Source organism: Thamnophis elegans, chromosome 17, assembly GCF_009769535.1.
Source record: "Thamnophis elegans isolate rThaEle1 chromosome 17, rThaEle1.pri, whole genome shotgun sequence".
Classification (NCBI taxonomy): domain Eukaryota; kingdom Metazoa; phylum Chordata; class Lepidosauria; order Squamata; family Colubridae; genus Thamnophis; species Thamnophis elegans.
The window spans coordinates 6,910,986-6,932,503 of record NC_045557.1 but is presented as its reverse complement, the minus strand read 5'-3'; the positions used below and the strand labels follow the sequence as shown (position 1 = coordinate 6,932,503).

Below are 21,518 nucleotides of genomic sequence, written 5' to 3'. Positions count from 1 at the left end.
GAAACTAAGAAAAGAGAATACTTGAAGCTGGGAGTTGAAATGAGGGCGCCTTGTGCCCTCAGAGTTGGGTTGGTTGTTTTCTTGTGGACATTTCGTGACCTATCTAGGTAATATCATCAGTGCTAAAAGAGGGGGGGTTTGCTGCAAACGTTCCTTCTAGCACTACTTCCCTAGTTGTTCCTTCTCTCCACAAACCTCACCCTTGTAGTACTGATGACTGTGTTATGTAGTACTCGTACTCGTTCCCTAGTTGGGTCATGAAACAGCTGTAAGAAACCAATCAAGCTCAGAGAATAACAAGGACTCTATATTCCTCCTCCTCCTCCTCCTCCTCCTCCTCCTCCAAGCCCCATTCCTTTCTAGTACTGATGATGTTACCTAGTTGGGTCATGAAACAGCTGTAAGAAAACAATCAAGCTCAGAGAATAACAAGGACTCTATATTCCTCCTCCTCCTCCTCCTCCTCCTCCTCCTCCTCCTCCTCCTCCTCCTCCTCCTCCTCCTCCTCCTCCTCCTCCTCCAAGCCCCATTCCTTTCTAGTACTGATGATGTTACCTAGTTGGGTCATGAAACAGCTGCAAGAATACAATCAAACTCAGAGAATAACAAGGACTCTATATTCCTCCTCCTCCTCCTCCTCCTCCTCCTCCTCCTCCTCCTCCTCCTCCTCCTCCTCCCTCTTCTCCTCCTCCAAGCCCATTCCTTTCTAGCACTCATGACGTTATCTAGTTGGGTCAGGAAACATCTGCAAGAAAACCACCAAGCTCAGAGAGTACCAAGGACCCCACAGTCCTCTTCCTCCTCCCCCTCCTCCTCCTCCTCCTCCAAACCCCACTCCCTTCTACCACTGATGACATTCCCTAGTTGGGTCAGGAAAGGTCTGCAAGAAAACCCCCAAGCTAAGAGAGCACCAAGGACCCCTCATCTTTGCTTCCAAAGCTCATCCATCCACCCTTTCCCATCATGGTTACCAAAACCAGATCACCAAGAGGGAAAAAAGCTTGTTGTGACTTTGCCAACATGTTTGTGGTTTTCACATTGAGGATGACAACGGAAGGGGGGGGTGTTTTTTCCACCGTCAACTGTCTAGCCTCTGGCCCTGGGGGAGGGCGCTGGGAGCAGAGAGGTGGGGAGACAAGACCCAGCATTCTTGGCCTGCCCCACCTCCATTTTTTTGACAATGCCTATGGATTGTCCGTTGGGGTGAACTTTAGCATACAATCCCTCTTTTCTTTTGAGGGGGTTGTGTGTGTGACAAAACAAAGGGGGATCGTGGTTGTCCGAAAGGCTTGGAGGAAGCGTCAACAGGGTCCCCATTGAAGTCTCCACCCCCCACCCACCCCGCTGTCAAAAGAGGCGCCGTTGTCAGAGGGCAGGGGAAGTTAGGATGAATCCTTCCCTTGTCCCCACTGCTTCGCGCAGGCTTCGCTGGCAGACGCAGAGGGGGTGGGTGGGATATGCTTTTGGCAGACCAGTGTCCTGCTGCAGAGGTCACTCCGAGAGAGATTTCCAGATATTAAGGACACCCAGTGCTGGGGGGCGGGAGTGCTCTGCTCCCTGCAGGATCAAACCCAGATCCGTTTAGATCCGTGTTCCTCAACCTTGGCGACTTTTAAGTTCTGTGGACTTCAACTCCCAGAATTCTGGGAGTTGAAGTCCACAGGACTTAAAAATCGCCAAGGTTGAGAAACGTTGGTTTAGATGCATTTAATTACGGTTCCTCAATTCCTGCATTAAAAAAAAATGGTCTGGACTTCAACTCCCAGAATTCCCCAGGCAGCATGCTGCCTGGGGAATTCTGGGAGTTGAAGTCCAGTTCACTTAAAGTTTCGGAGGTTGAAAAAAAATCCGCGAACTGGTAGGCTGGGATACAATTGCAACTGTCTGGACTACAACTCCCAGAATTCCCTGGGGGGATTCTGGCTGGGGGATTCTGGGAGTTGAAGTCCAGATCTCTTAAAGTTTCGGAGATTGAAAAAAAAACCCACTAACTGGTAGGCTGCACTACAATTGCAACTGTCTGGACTACAACTCCCAGAATTCCCCGGGGGGGATTCTGGCTGGGGGATTCTGGGAGTTGAAGACCAGACCTCTTAAAATTGCGGAGTTTGAGAATATTCCCTCCGCCACCGGAGGGAAGCGTGCCAGTTTTAATTAATGTGTTGCATTTTTTAATTAGACGTTTTGAGGGAACATGATGAAGGAGAACGATCAATTAGGAAAGGGAAGGGAGTGGAACGAAAGAACAGGACGGATGAATACATGCAAATGAGTAAATAAGGGATTTCACAAAAGGAAGTGGAGAGTATAATTTGTCAGGATGGTGTGAATGGATTGGAATAATCTATATATATAAAAGCGAAACACCACTCGCGCATCATCACGAAATCTCCAGAACCGTAAAGCCTACTAGAAATTTGGCACGTATGTTCCTCGCTAAGAAAGGATTTTTCGAGATGACCGTCAGACCATTAGTATTTCTTATATTATTATTAACACGCTCTGATGCTAAGGGGTTAGACGTTCTACTCCTCCTCCCCACCTGAAAAGAACTCTGTTCCAACTGCCACTTGTGTGTGGGTGTGGCCAGTGCGTGACTCAACCAGCCTGTGGGCTGGGACTTTAGATATTCTCCTCCCCTCTGCACCTGAAAGGCCTTCTCTCCCTGAGACATAGTTTCGTAGTGAACCATGAGTATCCAGCTACTAGTTGAATATATTGGAACATTTCACCGTAGGACAGTCGAAGCGAGGCATAAAATATCAGGACCACAGTCAGCGCAGTATAAATCATACTATGAAATTGTCACCTGCAATGAATTCTTTTTTTTTTTTTAAATATATTTTATTCATTTTTCACATTCCATTTGCAATCACTTATATACAGGGTATTTACTATAAGAACCTGCAATGAATTCTGACGTACAACTGCTTGTTGAGTGACCATTCAAAGATTCAATAGCACTGAAAAAAGCGACTTATGACTGATCCTCACACTTACGACCATCGCAGCCTCCCCATGGTCGGATGATCGAAATTCGGGTGTTGGGCCACCCGCATGGATTTACGACGCCTGCCACGTTCTGAGGTCACGTGATGACCATTTGTGACCTCCCAGCTGGCTTCTGACAATCAAAGTCAATGGAGAAACTGGATTCACTTAAAGACTACGCGATCCGCTTAACAACCGTGGAGATTCGCTTAAAGACCATGGAATTCACTTAACAGCTGCAAAGTTTCGCTTAAGACCAGTGGCACCGAAGGCCGTAAAATCAGGAGCGACTCATTTAACAACCTCTTTGCTTAGCAATTGGGAATTCTGGTTCCAATTGTGGTCGTAGGTCGAGGACTGCCTGTAAAGTTCATTCTAAGTCTGATAAAGACGACAATGGAAAATTAATGCAGTAATGGATGGAGGATTTTCTGACCGGCATCTAAAGCTTCCCCAGCCAATAGCCAAGGACCATGGGAATTGTAGTTCCAAGCAACCCAAAGACACCAGTTTGGAGCAAGTGACCAAAATTTGGGCGCTTGGCAACTGACTCATGACGGTTGGGGAGTCCCGCCGGGGTCACGCAATCCCCTTTTGTGACCTCCTATCAAGCCATGCAATGGGGGAAGCCAGATTCACTTAACAACTTGGTGACTAGCTTACGATCAACTGCAGTGATTCACTTAACAACAGTGGCAAGAAAGATCATCAAATGGGGCAAAAGTTACTGGAACCACTCTCTGGCCTAGCAACAGAAATGTCGAGCTCAAAGGCTGAGGAATATATGTGGGAGGGGATGGGGGTGGGAAGGAAGAGGAATTTAATAAAATAAAATAATACCACAAAATAATACAGTATAATGGTTTGATAATACAATATGATAATGTAATGTAATACAATATAATTAATATAATATCATATAATACAATACAATATAATACAAAAATGCAATACAACAAAATAAATAAAATATAAAATAAAGATATATTATAATATAGAATATAATATAAAATAATATAATACAAAAATAAAATAAAATAAAATAGAATAGAAAAATAAAATAAAATAATACAATAATACAATATAATGATTTGATAATACAATATGATAATGTAATGTAATATAATATAATTAATATATCATATAATACAATACCATGTCATATAATATAATACAATACAATACAATATCATATAATGCAAAAATACAATACAAAATAAATAAAATAAAATAAATAAAATATGAAATAAAGATATATTATAATATAGAATATTATAAAATAATATAATACAAAAATAAAATAAAATAGATAGAATAGAATAGAAAAATAAAATAAAATGATAAAATAAAAAATAAAATAAAAAATAAAAAAATTATAAAAAATAAAAAAAATACAATACAATACAATACCATAATACAACACAACATAACAAAATTTAAGAAAGGAAATGGGGACGGAGAGCAGAGAAGTCAGACAGACAGACAGACAGACAGACAGACAGACAGACACACACACACACACACACACACACACACACAGAGGCACAAACGCTGGAAAGCGAGGCTTGAATTGAACCGCCCTCTCCTGCCTGGTGCAGCATCGGTGGCCCTGCCGTGGCCGTGGCCCATCCGCGATTTCTCGATGAATAATTGAAACGCTCCGATACATTTATTATCCCTTTAGTGCCAAAGTGGCACAGAAAGACTGGTGGTAATTGAAAAATAGAACACAAATCTCTCGCTGAAAGGCCTGTTCCTTATCGCAGAGTAAACATGTCAGGCCTAATAAACCAAGGAGAGGAAGAGGCGAGATGGGCAACCAGGCCTGGCCGTTGATTTCGCCCCTGATTTAGAAGCCGGGTCCCGGTTCGCCAAAGAGAAAAGGGCCCAGTATGGTGGCTTTCTTTTTTTCCCTTTTCCTTTGAAAGGTTTCAAGGGAATGATAATCATAATCGTATTAATTAAAACAAGGAAGGTTTTCTTCCCCCACCCCTTCTCTGCCCTCTGGGCTTCTATCGACCCAATAAAACGTCATTCTCTCTCTCTCTCTCTTTCTTTCTCCCTCTCTTTTTGTCTCTCTCTTTCTCTGTCTCTTTCTCTGTCTCTCTCTTTCTGTCTCTCTCTCTTTCTCTGTCTCTCCGTCTGTCTGTCTCTGTCTCTCTCTCATCTCTCTCTCTCTTTCTGTCTCTCTGTCTCTGTGTCTCTCTTTCTCTGTCTCTCTCTCTCTCTTTCTGTCTCTCTCTCTCTCATCTCTCTCTCTTTCTCTGTCTCTCTCTCTCTGTCTCTCTCTCTCTGTCTCTCTCTCTGTGTCTCCCTCTTTGTGCCTCTCTCTGTCTGTCTCTCTCTCTCTTTTCAATTGGCTGGAAAGAAGCAAGATGGTTGGCACAGGGATGGCAAAACGGACCCAATTGAAGCTTGGCATGGCTCCCCTCGTAGGCCAGGAGGCGAACAAACCACTTTGGAGGATGAGTGACGGGTTGGGCTACGGACAAGGGGGCGAGAAGACCCTCCCCCAATAAAGGCATTTGCACCTCCCCGAATTGGAGTGAGGGTCTCCAAATCTGACCCAGCCTCTGAATGCATCGTGCGGTACCCCCCACACCCACCTAGCAGCAGCGAAATGATTCTGCAGAGCTGCCAAAATGTTTCCCAGCATCCAGGAGACAGGGAGTTTTTTAAAATGTATGTGCGCGAGGGGCAGTTTGGAAAAAGGAACACGTCAGCTGCACCCGATGCTCTGAAATTCAGATTATTTTTGTGCATTTGCTAAAGACGAGAGGCTTGATCAGGAGGGCAGAAATGCAGCCATTTTGGGGGGCAGTTTCCAAAATTTCGAACAGAAGAAACGTGAGTGCAAAGGAAGAAAGACACACTAAAGTCACATACTCTGTGTTTGTGTGTGTGTTTGTGTGTGTGTGTGTATACACATACATACATACATACATACATATATATATATGATAGATAGATAGATAGATAGATAGATAGATAGATAGATAGATAGATAGATAGAGATAGATAGATAGATAAATATAAATAGATACATACAGATAGATATATAGATGTAGCTAGCTAGCTAGCTAGCTAGATGATAGATAGATAGATAGATAGATAGATAGATAGATAGATAGATAGATAGATAGATAGATAGATAGATAGATAGATACAGATAGATATAGATATAGCTAGCTAGCTAGATGATAGATAGATAGATAGATAGATAGATAGATAGATACAGATAGATATATAGATATATAGATATAGCTAGCTAGCTAGATGATAGATAGATAGATAGATAGATAGATAGATAGATAGATAGAGAAATATAAATAGATACATACAGATAGATATATAGATATAGCTAGCTAGCTAGCTAGCTAGATAGATGATAGATAGATAGATAGATAGATAGATAGATAGATAGATACAGATAGATATATAGATAGATAGATACAGATAGATATATAGATATATAGATATAGCTAGCTAGATAGATGATAGATAGATAGATACAGATAGATAGAGGGATATAAAGATATAGCTAGATAGATAGCTAGATAGCTAGATAGATAGTCTCTTCTTGAAAGCCTAGGGATGAAGCTCCCACAACCTCTGAATGTGTTTGGCAACTGACTCGTATTTATGACGGGTGCAGTGTGCCAGAGTCGCATGATCCCCTCCTGACAAGCAAAGCTGGATTCGCTTAACAACTGCCCGACTCACTTAACAACTGCAGGGATTCACTTAGCAATGGTGGCAAGACAGGTCGTCAAATGAGGCAAAACTCACTTAACAAATGTCTCGCTTAGCAACATAAATCTGGGGCTCCATTGTAGCCGTAAATGGAGGACTTACCTGTACAGCTTTTAGCAGATCTTTTAAGGGAAGGAATTGGGGGTGATTTTGTTCCTGGGGGAGAAAAACCCCTCCCCACTAATCTCTTCCCCAGACACCCACATTTCCAACTCTAGGGAAGGAATGTGGAGGAGCAGAAATTGATTCTTTCTCCCCAAGAGGCAGTGAAGCTGGTTGGGGACTGGGTGCCGAGGGAAAAGCTTAACAATCTGGTATAAAAAGCAAAGAAAAGGAGAAAGGAATTCTTTTCTCGCAATCTCAAGACTTAAAATGAGCACCTAACATCAAAAATGTCATCCGAAAAGCACAAGGAAGAATGTTCTTTCTGCCCCAACTTAGGAAGCGGATTCTGTTCTACAGAGGAAGGATTGAGTCTCTCATCTGCACCTCCATCACTGTCTGGTTTGGCTCTGCAGCCTAACAAGACAGTAGGGTTTCCTGCCTAAGCAGGGGGTTGGACTAGAAGACCTCCAAGGTCCCTTCCAGCTCTATTCTGACTGATGACTAAGTTGGCAAGATGCAGAATTGCACGCCCCAATTTTTTAAAAGTAGAATTAAAAATTGAACCCTTCCTTGCTTCCTGTCTGCCTTCTTCCATCACTCCCTCCTTTCCTTTCCTTGTCTTTCTCTTCCCTTCTCCTTTCTTTCTCCTTCCTTCTTTTCCTTCCTCAATCCTTTTCCCTTTCCTTTGTTTTTCTTTCCTTTCTTTTCTACTTTCCCTCCTCTTTTCTCTCCTTTTTCTTTTCTTTTCCTTCCCTCCTTCTCTCCTTTTCCTTTCCGTTCTCTTTCCTTCTCTTCTCCTTTCTTCCTTTTCTTCCTCTCTCCTTTTCCCTTTCCTTTTTTTCTTTTTTCTTTCCTGTTTCCTTTCTTTTCTACTTCCCTTCCTCTTTTCTCTCCTGCTCCTTCTCTTCCCTTCCACTTCCTTCCTTCCTCCGCTCCCGCTCTCCTTTTCCTTCCCTTTCCCTTTCCCCCTTCTACTCTCCTGGCAAATGGGCACACTTAAACTTATAGCTTGTATATTACATGACCTCTGCAGACGCCATACGCTAAATAAATCAACTGAAAGGAGCACAGATGATTGATTGCAACAACAGGGTTAAAAACCCAGCTTTTCTGTACCTTACCTTGAATATAATGTTGTTGTTTTAAAGGAAACCACCCTTTGACATCTGGTGTAAGCAGCATTTTTTTTGGGGGGGGTCAGGAAGAGGAAGCTCGTGGAAGCTTCCCTGATTGACAGTTTGTTGTTTTCTTCATTAGCTCAGCTAGAAGGAGATTTATGGGGGATTTTTTACGAATAGCCCAGTTCCGAGGTCCAGCTTTTTAACACCACGCCGAGATTTATGGCACTTAGTCGCAGGAAAGTGCATTAGCGGAAGGGCATCAGTCTCTTCTAGCCCCCCCCTCAACCCTCCTCCAAGCAAAACGTTCGGTCTTTTTCTTCCTCTCCTTTTTAATTTGATTGCAAAACAACTTTTAAAGGCTGGGAAATAAAATAAAATAAAAAAAACCCGCCCCAAAGTAATGGACTGAAATTGTAGTTCTGGACAAGGACACTGGCGAAGTGGCAGCCGAACAGTGGAAAGGGAGGAGGAAGAGGGGGGGAAGAAAGAAGGACCTGTCAAGCTGGATCTGGAGTCTATCCGCCAATCTTGGCTTGGAGAATCTGAAAAGGACGGGAGAGAAAATTCGCCTCGTTTAATCTCAGAAATGGCCCTTTCGGGCGAGCTTTTGTCGGCATATTAAATTTGGTTGGGGATAGTGAATGCCTTTCTTGAAATGAAATTTTTTTTAAAAAAGGCTTTACAAAAATTGCTTTAGGGGTGAGGCTGACGGCTGCGTAGACACGTACTTAAAAAATGTATTTACAGTATTTATTTATTTTTTGAATTTAACTCGTGGATAAAATGACGTAGCTGAAAAGCAAAGCCGCACAACGGCGATGAACATCGCACTCTCCTAGAAAATATTTTAGGAAATATTTTTAAAAAGGCAGAATATTCTATTTCTCTGGATGAGAAGAGGAGAAACGTGTTTTAAAGACAAAGCAGCTCCCTGCAGTTTCCTGGCTCCCCCACGCCTTTGTCAATGGGCCATTAAAGGCCTGAGCCAGACTATTCTACATCACGAAGATCTGCCTCCTTCAGGCAGAGCCGTAATAGGAATCCCAAAGCCCTCTCATTACATCATCACCCAGCAAGAGTCAACCAAGCTTGGGACTCAGGACAGCCTACAGAATTGGCCCATGGGAGTCTGACAACCAATCAGAACACAAGCTCCGATTCAAAAGCCCAGGGAGGGCATAAAACTGAGCCACTCTCAGCATCTCTCCCACATTTTTTTCTCCCTTCATCCAACATCTTCAAGACACGTGATCCTGTCCACCATTAAACTGTCTTTCTAAGAAACTTCCTTGTAACATCCCGTGTCTTTTTCCCCACTTGGAGCTGAACCCAGATGGACGTTTCTTGCAACAGTATGGCCGCTCGTTAACGACTGTCTGGGCACTGAAAAAAGTGACTTAGGACCAGTCCTCGCATTTGTGACCATTGCGGCATCCGTACGGCCACGTGGGCAAAATTCAGGGGCTTGGCATGGATTTGGGACGGGTCGTAGTAGCATCCCGGAGTCACATGACAGCCCTCCGCGACCTTTCCCAGCCGGCAAACTCAATGGGGAGGGGGGGTTCGCTTAAGGACCACGCGATCCGCTTAACAACGGCAGTAATTCGCTTCGCAAAAGGTCGAGAAAATCAAGCGCGACTCACTGAACAGCTGCCTTCTTGAGCAAAGGAAAACTCTGGCCCCCAATTGTGGTCGTAGGTCGAGGACCACCTGCGGCGTTGGACGCAAAAATTTTCATTGCACTACTAAGTACTGTATTATTATATATTTTTTTAAACTTCGTTGGGTTGCATTTTGTGCAATGACTGCTTTAATGGGCAGAAGGAAATTTAGCTGTTTTTGCAAGCCGTTTTGGGTATTTTTAATTGTCTGCTCTCCTCGGCTTCTTAGATTACACCCATCCTGTGTTGGGGGGGGGGACTCTCCTTCAGAAAAAAATGATCCCCCTCCCCCAGGCCCAGCCTCTGCTTCCAGGTGTTCAGGCAACATCTGGAGGGTGCCTCCGTCCAGATGTGCTTCGACAGGCGCATTTTTCAGGAGAACTGTTTTTAGCCCCTCCGGGAGCCATGAAAAAGAGGCTTCCATTTGTCGGGATTTCTGTTTTCGGTGGTATCAATCTTAAGCTGGTTTTAAGGGGGTCTTGTCACATCTCAAGGTGGCGGGGAGGGGGAGAGATATGCCTGCCCCCCCCCCCCGAGAGGGAGAAAGTGATTTGGTGGTTTCTTTGGGGTTTGTTTTATCTCCTTCCTTCCTTCCTTCTTCCCTGCCCCTGTCTCTTTCTTTCTTTCTTTCTTTCTTTTTCTTTCTTTTTTGTTTTCCTTCCTTCCTTTCTTCTCCATCCCTCCCCCTTTCCTTCCTTCTCTTTCCTTTACTTCCTCATCCACCTCTCCTTCCTTGCTCCCTCCCTCCCTCTTTTTCTTTCTTTCTTTCTTTTTTCTTCCTTCCTCCCTTTACCCATCCCCTCCCCCTTCCCTCTCTCCCCATCCTTCCTTCTGTTTTCCTTTCCTCCCTCCTCATTCTCCTTCCTTTTTTCCTTCTTCCCTCTCTCTGTTTTTTTCTTTCTTTTTAGTTTTTTTTTCTTTCCTCTTTTCACCCATCCCCCTTCCCTCCTTCTGTTTTCCTTTCCTCCTTCTTCCTTCCTTTTTCTCTTTCTTTTTTTCTCTTTTTTGTTTTTCTTTTTCCTTCCTTCCTCCCTTCACCATCCCTCTCTCCCTCCCCCTTCCTTCTGTTTTCCTTTCCTCCCTCCTTCTCCCCTTCCTCCCTCCCTCTCTCTCTTTTTCTTTCTTTATGTTTTTCTTTTTCCTTCCTTCTTGCCTTTCTCCCTCCCTGATATACTCAACCTGCTCACTGGACAGGATTTGACACATTTGGGTGTGGATTTGTGTGTCTGCAGAATCTGGGATTTGTAAAACTCCCTCCCTCCACTTTGGAGCTTTATGTGTTTGTGGGTTTTTTGCTGATTAGGAATGTAATTTCATTTTAGTTATTTCAGGCACTGCAAGAGAAAAAACATCCCTTCCATTTGCAAAAAAACGGCTTAGAGGACGTCCTTAATTTACATTTAAGCGACAGCTCAAAGTTGACTGTTCGGAGTTGCAACGGCACTGAAAAAACGTGATGTGTTGTGAGCATGTCTCACACCTGCGACTGTTGCTGTGGTCATGCAACTTAGCAAAGGGCATGGGTACAGGAGCATTGCCGCCTTCTGGGCTCACGGATCCCCTTCTGTGACCTTCTAAGCCAATTTATGAAGGAAGGAACAAGCAAGGAGCAACTGAAATGGCTTAGCCATTGGATGGATGGATGGATGGATGGATGGGTTGAATGTGTTGGCCACCCACTGTGCCCCAAGGCAACTCAGTCAAGGATTCAGGTTTCCACAAGTCAGCACTGCTGGCTGAATTCCCCTTCGCTCAAAAACCTTGAGGACTACAGGCTTAGGAAAATAACTTTACTTCCAAGCGTGTGGCCTATCCGAAGGGCAGACTACTCAGGCCTTCGGCGCCAATCTCGGTCAATTCCTCCCCATAAGGCAGGGGTCACCAACCTTTCGGACTTCAGGGACCACTAAATTCATCATTTTAAATCCCGCGGACCACTAATACGACCTGCTTAATGTCTGGGTGGGTGGGCGTGGCTAGGTGGTCATGTGACTGGGTGGGTGTGGCCAACTCGATGTCACTCATGTCGAGGGACGCCTCGCCAGCCTCTACTCGCTCCTCCCCTCCCAGCCCCTCCTCGCTTCCCCGACCGGGCTCCTTAGGACCCCAACAGGAAACCGTTGCCGGAGCTAAGCAGCCACCAGGAGAAAGAGTTGGCAAAACAGCTCAGTTCAAATTGGATCTGGCCGAGAAGGAGGCTCAGCAGAGGCACCTCACTGAGGACTAGGAGCATGGGCTTTCCAAGCAGAGGGAAGCCCTGCGGGAGTGCAAGGCCAGATGCCGGTGCCTGGAGGCTCGGTGGGCTGAGATGGTCAGCCAGTTCCAGGCCGTGATGCAGTCCCACTGGAACGAGGCCCTCCGGCTCTTCCCCACCAGCGGCTCTTCCCTCCAGCCTTCGCCCAAAGCCCCCCACCAGGAGGCTGAAGCAGACCCCAAGTCGGAATTTCTTCCCCCCTCCGACCCCGCTAAAAGACCCCGATTCTCTGCAGCAACACAAGCGTTCATTGCACATATCCGTCCCAGGGGCCGTAGTTTGAGGACCCCTGATTGAGTGCAATATAAAAAAAATAGAAATAATTTTTCTGCTGGTGGTCCATAAGGCAATCCTGGCTAGCTGGGGAGAGGGGAGAGAGAGGAAAGGGGAGGGGAGAGGCGAAAGGAGGGTCACTGCTAAGTCTGCAGCTTCAGGGTTTATTTGCGAGCAGAGAGAGCACAGGTTAATGGACGGGAGAATAAATCCCCCCCCCCCACAACCCCCAAAGACCAAGTTGAGTCTTGTTTATCAACGTGCCAAAAAAAAAAAAAAAAAAAAGAGAGAGTTGACAAGTTCGGGGCTTTAACGAGTGAAACCGAATGGGATCACCGGGGGTTCAGGCATAAATAAGAGACCCATTAATGCTGGCAAGGAGGTTGTGGGGAGGGGGCAGCCTGGAGGAAAGGAGGGGAGGGGGAGGGGGTATTTGCTGGATCCGTTCATCTTTTTGCAATTTGCTTGCTGGCAGCGGGGAGGGAAGTATTTTGGCTGAGCAAGGGCTGGGCTGCACTCTTTATTGGGGGGGGATTGCAGAATTGTAAACAGACCCTTTGTGGTTGCGAGTTGTGGTGTGTTACCTGGTTAGGTTATAAAAGGTGTGGAAGAGAAGCACCAAGGAGCCCACAGATGCTCTTCCTCGCCTCCTTTCCACAAACCCTACTCCGTACTAGCACAGATGATATTCCCTAGTTGGGTCATGAAATGTCTGCAAGAAAACCACCAAGCTCAGAAAGCATCAATGACCACACAGTTGTCGTCGTCCTCCACCACCACCTCCTCCTCCTCCTCCTCCTCCTCCTCCTCCTCCTCCTCCTCCTCCTCCTCCTCCTCTTCTTCTCTCCCTCCCTTCTAGCACTGATGATGTTACCTAGTTGGGTCATGAAATGTCTGCAAGAAAACCACCAAGCTCAGACAGCATCAATGACCACACAGTCCTCGTCCTCGTCCTCCTCCTCCTCCACCTCTCCTTCTTCTTCTTCTCTCCCTCCCTCCCTTCTAGCACTGATGATGTTACCTAGTTGGGTTATGAAATGTCTGCAAGAATACCCCCAAGGACCATACAGCTCTCCTCCTCCTCCTCCTCCTCCTCTTCTTCTTGTCTCCCTCCCTCCCTTCTAGCACTGATGATGTTCCCTAGTTGGGTCTTGAAACAAGAAAACCACCAATCCCGGTGAGCACCAATGACCCCAGCGCTGTTCACAAATACAGGTTGTCCTTGACCTATGAACACAGCCCAAGATTTCTGCTGCTAAGTGAGACATTTGTTAAGTGAGTTTTTGCCCCGTCCTATGACCTTCCGTGCCACCGTTGTTAAGTCCACTGCTGCAGTTGTTAAGTTAGGGACACGGTTGTTAAGTGAACCTGGCTCCCCCCCCCCGTTGACTTGGCTTGTCAGAAGGTCGCAAAAGGGGGTCACATGACCCCGGGACACTATGACCGTCATAAGTATGAATCCGTTAGCAAGTGTCTGAATTTTGATCAAGTATGGGGATCCTGCAATGGTCGTAAGTGTGAAAAATGGTCATGTCCTTTTTTTAGAGCTGTTGTAACTTTGAACGATCACTAAATGAATTGTTGTAAGTTGAGGACTATTTGTATTCCACTAACCTGTGCCTGCTGCTTGGAAAATCACTGGTTATCGGGAGAGGCTGCTCAGTGTTGCCCTGTAGGAGTAACTGTTCTCGGCTGATCTTTTCTACTAACTTTCTTGAAAACGAGGGCAGGTGGTGGGAGGGGGCGAGGGGATTTTCTCCCCCCCCCTCATAGAGGGGTGGGAGACTTAATCTCCTTCTAGCACAGGTTAGCTTTAAATATGCTTATTTAAAAATCCATTCCGTGGCATTTAAGAACTAAGCCGTAGATTAAAAGAAGAAGAAAAAAAATAGGAAAGCTTGCATCATTATATATATATGTGTGTGTGTGTGTGTGTGTGTGTACACACATACACATACATACACACACATACATACATATACACATATACTTATATATCCTCTGAGCACATTCTCACATACGTTTTTTTAGACTTCTTATCCTAAAAATGTGCAATTTTGGAAACACCTGATGATGAGATACATTACTTGAAAAAGATAGTCAGTCCGTCAGTCAGTCAGTCAGTCAGTCAGACAGACAGATGATAGGTAGGTAGGTAGGTAGGTAGGTAGGTAGATGATAGATAGATAGATAGATAGATAGATAGATGATAGATAGATAGATAGATAGATAGATAGATAGATGATAGATAGATAGATAGATAGATAGATAGATAGATAGATAGATAGATAGATAGAGACAGACAGACAGACAGACAGACAGATATGGGTGGGTGGAGGTAGGTAGGTAGACAGAGAGGCAGACAGACAGACAGATGTAGATAGGTAGGTGGGTGGGTGGGTAGGTGGATGATGGATGGATGGATGGATGGATGTAGGTAGGTAGGTAGATAGATACCGGTAAATGATAGATAGATAGATAGATAGATAGATAGATGGATGGATGGATGGATGGATGGATGGATGGATGGATGGATGGATGGATGGATGGATGGATGGATGGAGATGGGTGGGTGTAGGTACATACATAGATAGACAGGCAAACAGACAGAATTATTTATTGTCCAAGTGTGATTTGACCCATAAGGAATTTGTCTTCGGCGCATATGCTCTCAGTGTACATAAAGAAAAATAAAATAAAATATACATTCATCAAGAATCATAAGATACAACACTTAGTCGTAGGTTACTAAAAAGCAATCAAATCATGCTAGGAAACAAATAAAACACTATAAATTGTAAAGATACATATACATATCTACCTACATTCCTACAGATACACTCACGCACACACACACACGTTTGATGAGATATATTCCTTGAATACATACAATATATTCTTGGTTTATTTTTCGTTCTACTTAATTTTTATTTTTGGTGAGCAGCGAGGAACACTAGCTTTTATTCAGGGACGTTTTCAATCCTGACGTTTCCTGATGCCTCCTGTTCTTGTGCAGGGAGGGGCAGTAAACAAATGTAGGGCACAAATAAATAAAACCCGGAGCTAAAAGTTGCGGAAATCCGACAGGTCGGTTGAGAAGGCGTGAGAGGGACCTCCGCTTGAGCCTGAGGGACTTGGAGACAGCTTGAGAAGCTGAAGGAGACTATCTCCTGCGGCACCCGAAAGCTTTAATACTCGGCAGGAGACGGGGATGGTGACAGCTAAATCCCGCGAGTCTTTGGTCCTCCAAAATGTGTGGGCCTCGCGGGAGAAACCAGACAGGAATCACGACTGGATAAACTTAATTCTGTTTTATTGTAAAGCTACCCTGATAGAATCCGGACGGTGTGAAAACACAACTCTCCCGCTGTCCATTTTTAGAGGCTGAGACGCTTAAGAGGAGGTCCGTTGTCCTCGACTTACGACCACGATTGAGTCCCAAATCTCAGTTGCTAAACGAGACGGCGGTAAGTTGTGCCGAGCTTTTCTTGCCACATTTGTTAAAGTGAACATCGCTGCAGTTGTGAAATTAATAACAGAGCTGTTAAGTGAGTCTGGTTTCCCCATTTGACTTCGCTTGTCAAAAGGGGATCGCATGACACCCCCCAACCCACAGGACTCTGCAACCGTCATAAATATGAGTCAATTGCCAAGCGTCTGAATTTTGATCATGTGACCCAGGGGAAGCTGCAACAGTATTACGTGTGAAAAACAGGCCTAAGTCACTTTTTTTCAGTGCCCTTGAAACTTTAAACAGTCACTAAGTGAATGGATGTGTATCAAGGATTACCTGCATTTAGCTCAGGGTTCAGCTGTCTCTTATCTAAGGTCTTCCCACCTATCATTACAGAGCATGTGTCAGAAATTAGACACAACTTGTTGCTTGTGGGCAGAACAGAGAATCCATAGGAAGATGAAAACTTGTGAAAGTCCTTCCTTTGTACACAATACACGCAATGTGCAGTGAGGCCTTACATTTGTGGTAAATATTCTGACTGAGGCTTCCCAAGTGCATGAAGCAAACTCCTTGTTGTCCCGACAAAAACCCCTTTTATTAATTGACGGTGAATTCTGCTCATTCACATCCAGCAAAGTCTTTCGAGGGAGGATTTACGGTCACAGACCTTCTCTGGCTTGGAGAGCTGCCAGGCTGATCTCTGCAGAACTTGGCCAGGAGCCTCGGAGAGTCACGAATCAATGAAGCGAACTAATTGCCTCCTGCAAACTCCATTCCCCTTTCACTCCTCTTTTATTTCCTTTGGAAGGGGCCATTCACCGTCCACCTATGGCCTTACCATCAAGTCAACCCCCGTTCTTTGGCTGTTCCATTCATCTGGCAACTCTGCGCATGCACACACTGGGAACAGGCTCCAGCTGTTCTTCTGCCTCACTAATGTCTGACTCCGAAGGCAGCTGATAACTGTCAGACGGCCCTGGCCACCTCTCTGCCTCCAACACAGAGCCCTCATCAGAGCCTTCCCCAGACTCCGGGACTGGCCCAAGTTCTTCCTTCACTGTCCAAATCTGCTGCCAGCTCCAGTAAGAACAATTGGAGGAGCAGGAAGCATTCAATTCAGGGGTAGGGGATACTTTTAGGCCTTTGAAGTGGGTGATCATGCTGAAGAATTTAGGAGGAAGTGGTTCAGAACAAAACCCTGATTTGAAAACTAAAATAAAAAGGATCTCTATTCTGAAAGCATTGCACTGGACATACAAAGGTAACCATGGGTGTCTAAATAATTAAAAGGGGTATATAAATAAAATAAATCAAATCAAAAGAGGAATAACTTCCCTGTATTGTGTTTCCAAAAGAGAATTGCTAAAGCTCTGAAGGATTTTGTGAGAAGGGACAAAGAAAAAAAAGAAAAGAAATAAAAATCCAGGACATTATTTGGAGGGACTTAAGATCAAGATTGTAAAAGGAAGGAATATAAAGGTAGTTTATTTGATCAAATTTAAAACTGTTGTTATCTTTGGTATTTCTTAATGGATTTTTGCTGATCAGGATTGAAGAATGAGATTTTAAAGATGTGTTTATAGATAAATATGGGAGATATGGGAAAAAGAAAACATTAAGAGAAAGTGATAAATTACTAAATTGTTTATACTTGTTGAGAAGAAAGGGAAAGTTATTTCTTTCTAAATTTCTTTTCCTTTTTTTAACTATATGCTAAAGTTTGTGTTCTATTCTGCCAAACATCTGCCTGATCGAAAAAATTCATTTTTTAATGGCCTCGCTGAATCGATTATGTAAATGAACTGCTATCACAAGCATTTTTTTGGATTTCTGGGAGAGTCCGGAGAAATTTTCACTTGGAATTTTTCTCTCGCCCTAAGTAGCAGAATAGAAATCTGCTAACAAGAGGCCTCCTTAGGCTGCATCCCAGGAAAATAACCAGAGCAAACAGCGATACGGATCGCATGAAATGCTAAAATGCAGATTTCCCCAGGCAGTGGTTTACAGAAGAATCCGCCACCGGCTGAATTTGGAAAACAATCCATACATTCTTAAATGGGGTCTAGAAATGACGGGGAAGAGAATAACAGTGTGGGAAGGGATCTTGGAGGTCTTCTAGTCCAACCCACTACACCATTTCAAAGAAATAGCTGTCCAATCTCCTCTTGGAGGTGTGGTGGCACAGTGGCTAAAACGCTGAGCTTGTCGATTAGAAAATTCGGCAGTTCGGTAGTTCAAATCCCTAGCACTGCATAACGGAGTGAGCTCCCATGACTTGTCCCAGCTTGTGCCAACCTAGCAGCGTTCCATGCGCCTTCAGTGTTTAGTCATGCTGGCCACATGACCACGGAGACATCTTCGGACAGCGCTGGCTCTTCGGCTTTAAAACAGAGATGAGCACCGCCCCCTAGAGTCAGGAACAACTAGCACATATGTGCGACGAGAACCTTTACCTTTAATCTCCTCTTAAAGTCCTCCAGCAATGGAGGCTCACATAACACATGTTTACATAATATGTAAGAAGAACGCATCCCACAACATGCACAATTCCAAAATACATTCTTTACATGACACAGCATTGAAGAGAGGCATTGAAGAGAGGCATTGAGGAGTTTCATGGCAGATGGCTTTGAATTTTTTTTAAAAAAAGATTCTTCCCACCACATCCCCCCAAAAAAGAGAAATAAATTCACAACCGGCTTTGCAACAGCTATTCACCGGGCCCACGACATGGGGGAAAAGTTAATAGGAGTTCTTAAGTAAGCAGAGAAAGAAAGAAACCACGGGACGGAGAGAAAGAGTCACTTCAGCAGCAGGAGGGACACGATCTACAGTTGATTTTATAAATATTAAAGAAAGAAAAGAGAAGGAAGCAAAAAAAAGGGAAGGAAATAAAGTGAAAGTGAAAGTAAAACAAAGTGAAAGCAAAAGCAAAAGTGAAACTGAGGGGGAAAGCGGAAGGGAAGGAAAAGCTGAAGGGGGAAGTAAAGTGAAAGGGAGAGCAAAGATGAAAGTGAAATTAGGTGAAAGTGAAAGTGGAGTTAAGTCAAAGTGGAAGCGAAGGTGGAAGTGAAGCGAGGTGAAAGCGAAGGTGGAAGTGGAAGTGAAATAAAGCAAAGTAAAAGAAAGATGCACAGTCTTCTGGAAGTAATTGTACTCTAGTTCCCATCACAGCCAGCAATCAAACAGGATGGGTTGTGGGTTGTGTAGCCCCACAAGTTCCGAATGGCCATAATGGTCAGCTGGCGGGGAACGTCTGTTTTGTCACGGCTGGCCAAGATGTCAAACTAGGTCCAATTCCAGCAGGGCCTTCCTTACACCCTAAACATCTGCTGGGCCAGCCACCAGCTGTGCACCCAGATCCTATTTTCCTTCCCTTCCCAATCAGCCGAGATATTAATTGCAAAGACGTGGAGAGGGGGAAAAAAAGCTATCAATTAGAAAACTTACCGCCGCCTCCTCCCAACAGGGAACTGTTAGCTAAAAGGAAAACAGAGAGAGAAAAAGCGGTTGTTAAATTTCTGTCTGGTTAAGAGCTATTTCGGATGATTCACATGCTCAAGAGTTGTTGCACAATTTTGCAATCTGCAACCCCATCCCTGATTGGACCCACAATCTCACTGAACCTGAAAGGAGCATCCAGAAATTGGGATGTTGGTTTATCCCCTGAGTCCCATTCAAACTTTCTCCCCATTTGAAAAACCATCCCTACTTTTTTAGGGGGGTTGAAACATGCTCTTTCTAATGAGAATGATTTAACAGAGTTTCCAGAGGATCTTTTTTTTGTAAAAGCAGGCTGAAAATAGCCTATTTTTGTCCCAATAAAGTTTTTTATTTTTTTTGTTATAAATTTTAAAACCTCTTTTCAAAGTGTTGTCCCCCCCCCCCTTTTACACTCTCTTATACATAATTAGTTTTACATCACATTATCATTTCCAATTTCGGCCCCGTTATTTTCTTCCCATGTTTCCATCTTAAATTTAAATTTTTCTTAGCCCATAAGACAAAATCATTTTTTGCCCTTTCAGAAAACATGCACCAACTTTATCACTTCATTTTCCATTTGTTCTTCCAATTTCTATAGGTGGCATATATCATCAAGTTAAATGTTAATGTAACAAGCGTTTTACTTAATTGTTTATCCACCCTTAACAACATTATCTTATTTAACTATATATCATAAAAAATATTAACGTATTTCATTTTCTATGAATATCTCTCCACCCTATTCTTGGCGTTTTTTACAAAAACTGTCAACTTTACACTCCACTTGTGAATTGTGAACTATTGGAAAGCAGTAGGAGAATGAAATTTTATATTCGACAACCTTGTGTTGCTAAGTTATTACACACAAAGTTTCACGTTTCTCATACCTTTCCTTCCAGAGATACAAAAAGCCAAACTTTTAACCTTTTTTCGAGCCGCAGTCATTTTCGGCCAACTTTGCTTCACCTTATCAAGAGGACGATAGTTCAGGAGGAACTTTTTATTATTTTGTTTAACAGAGCACAACAAGTTGTACAAGAGGACCAGGTTTTGTGTCTCTCAACAAAATATTGCCGGAGATATGATGTCTCAAAGTTGCTGAAATCTCAGGGTCACGCTGTCGAAGGCTGCGGTATGGGGGTCAAACAAATGACTAGATCTTCGCAGGTTTTGCATTGGCAAACATAACACTTTACCAAGGTTCATTGGGAATGTGTGTGTGTATGTTCACACCAAATCTCATCAAAATCTGTGATGGTCGAGCTGGGCACTTTTCAAAATTGATCAAAATTCAGACCCTTGGCAACTGATTCATATTTACGATGGTTGCAGTGTCGCAGTGTGTGGGGGGGGTGTGGATGGGTGGGGGGGGTCTCGTGATCTCCTTTCGCGACTTTCTGGTTGCAAAGTCAATGTTGAAGTCGGATTCACTTAACAACCGTATGACTAATTTAACATCCTGGAGTCTGGGGAAGGCTCTGAGGAGGGTTCTGTGTCGGAGGCAGAGGGGGGGGGGCAGAGTTATATGTCAGTCATCAGCTGCCTTCAGAGTCAGACATCAGGGAGGCAGAAGAACAGCTGGAGCCTGTTCCCAGTGTGCGCATGCACAGAGTTGCCAGAGGAAGGGAAGAGCTAAAGAACAGGGGTCGACTTGGGACGAAGGCCACAGGGGGACGGTGAATGGCCCCTCCCAGAGTAAATAAAAGTGGAGTGGAAGGGGAGTGGAGTTTGCAGGAGATCATTAATTTGTTTCATTGGTTCGTGACTCTCCGAGGCTCCTGGCCAACTTTTGCAGAGATCGGCCTGGCAGCTCTCCAAGCCAGAGAAGGTCTGTGACCGTAAATCCTCCCTCGAAAGACTTTGCTGGAGGTGAATAAGTGGAATTCACAGCAAATTAACTAAAGGGGTTTTTGTCAGGGCCAAGAGTTCGCTTCAGGCTTCATGCTCTTGGGAAGCCTCAGTCAGAACAGAACAGTCATAAAACGAACTGTCCAGGGCTACTTGGGTAATCTTAACTTGAGGGGCAAAGAGGGGGGCGGGAGAGGGAAGAATGTAAAATTGCAGAAGGAACTTGCTGCCTTCTTGAAAAAAACAAACCCACAACCTCTCCTGATTCTCACATACACATTTTTTCGTGAAATGCTCTCCGAGGCTCAAAAGGACCCTTTGCTGTTTTTCCTGCAAAAGATTAGCTTAGCTACATTTTTAGAAACAGCCAGCCAAGCAAACCTGGGTCGATATTGTCCAATTAACACCGAGGGATTTAATTCTGAGCGGAGATCTATGTGCCCAACTGCACTGTGATTCTGGGGTTCCGTTTATGGGGATTTGCATCATCCCCTCTTTGCTTTCTCTGCATTTGACTTGCTATATCTGCGCTTTATTTATTTATTTTCATCGCAGCCCCTCTGCTTGGG

At 44.2% G+C, this 21,518-nt stretch overlaps 1 protein-coding gene across 4 annotated transcripts in view; it reads right to left on the bottom strand.

The window, feature by feature from the left end:
• MACROD1 (mono-ADP ribosylhydrolase 1) overlaps nt 1-21,518 on the bottom strand; it is a 170,839-nt gene that overhangs the window by 37,902 nt on the left and 111,419 nt on the right. For all 4 annotated transcript variants that reach the window (XM_032234055.1, XM_032234057.1, XM_032234058.1 and 1 more), the window contains one exon: nt 19,066-19,095. In XM_032234055.1, the coding sequence (XP_032089946.1) occupies nt 19,066-19,095 (30 nt within the window). The remainder of the gene's footprint in view (nt 1-19,065; nt 19,096-21,518) is intronic.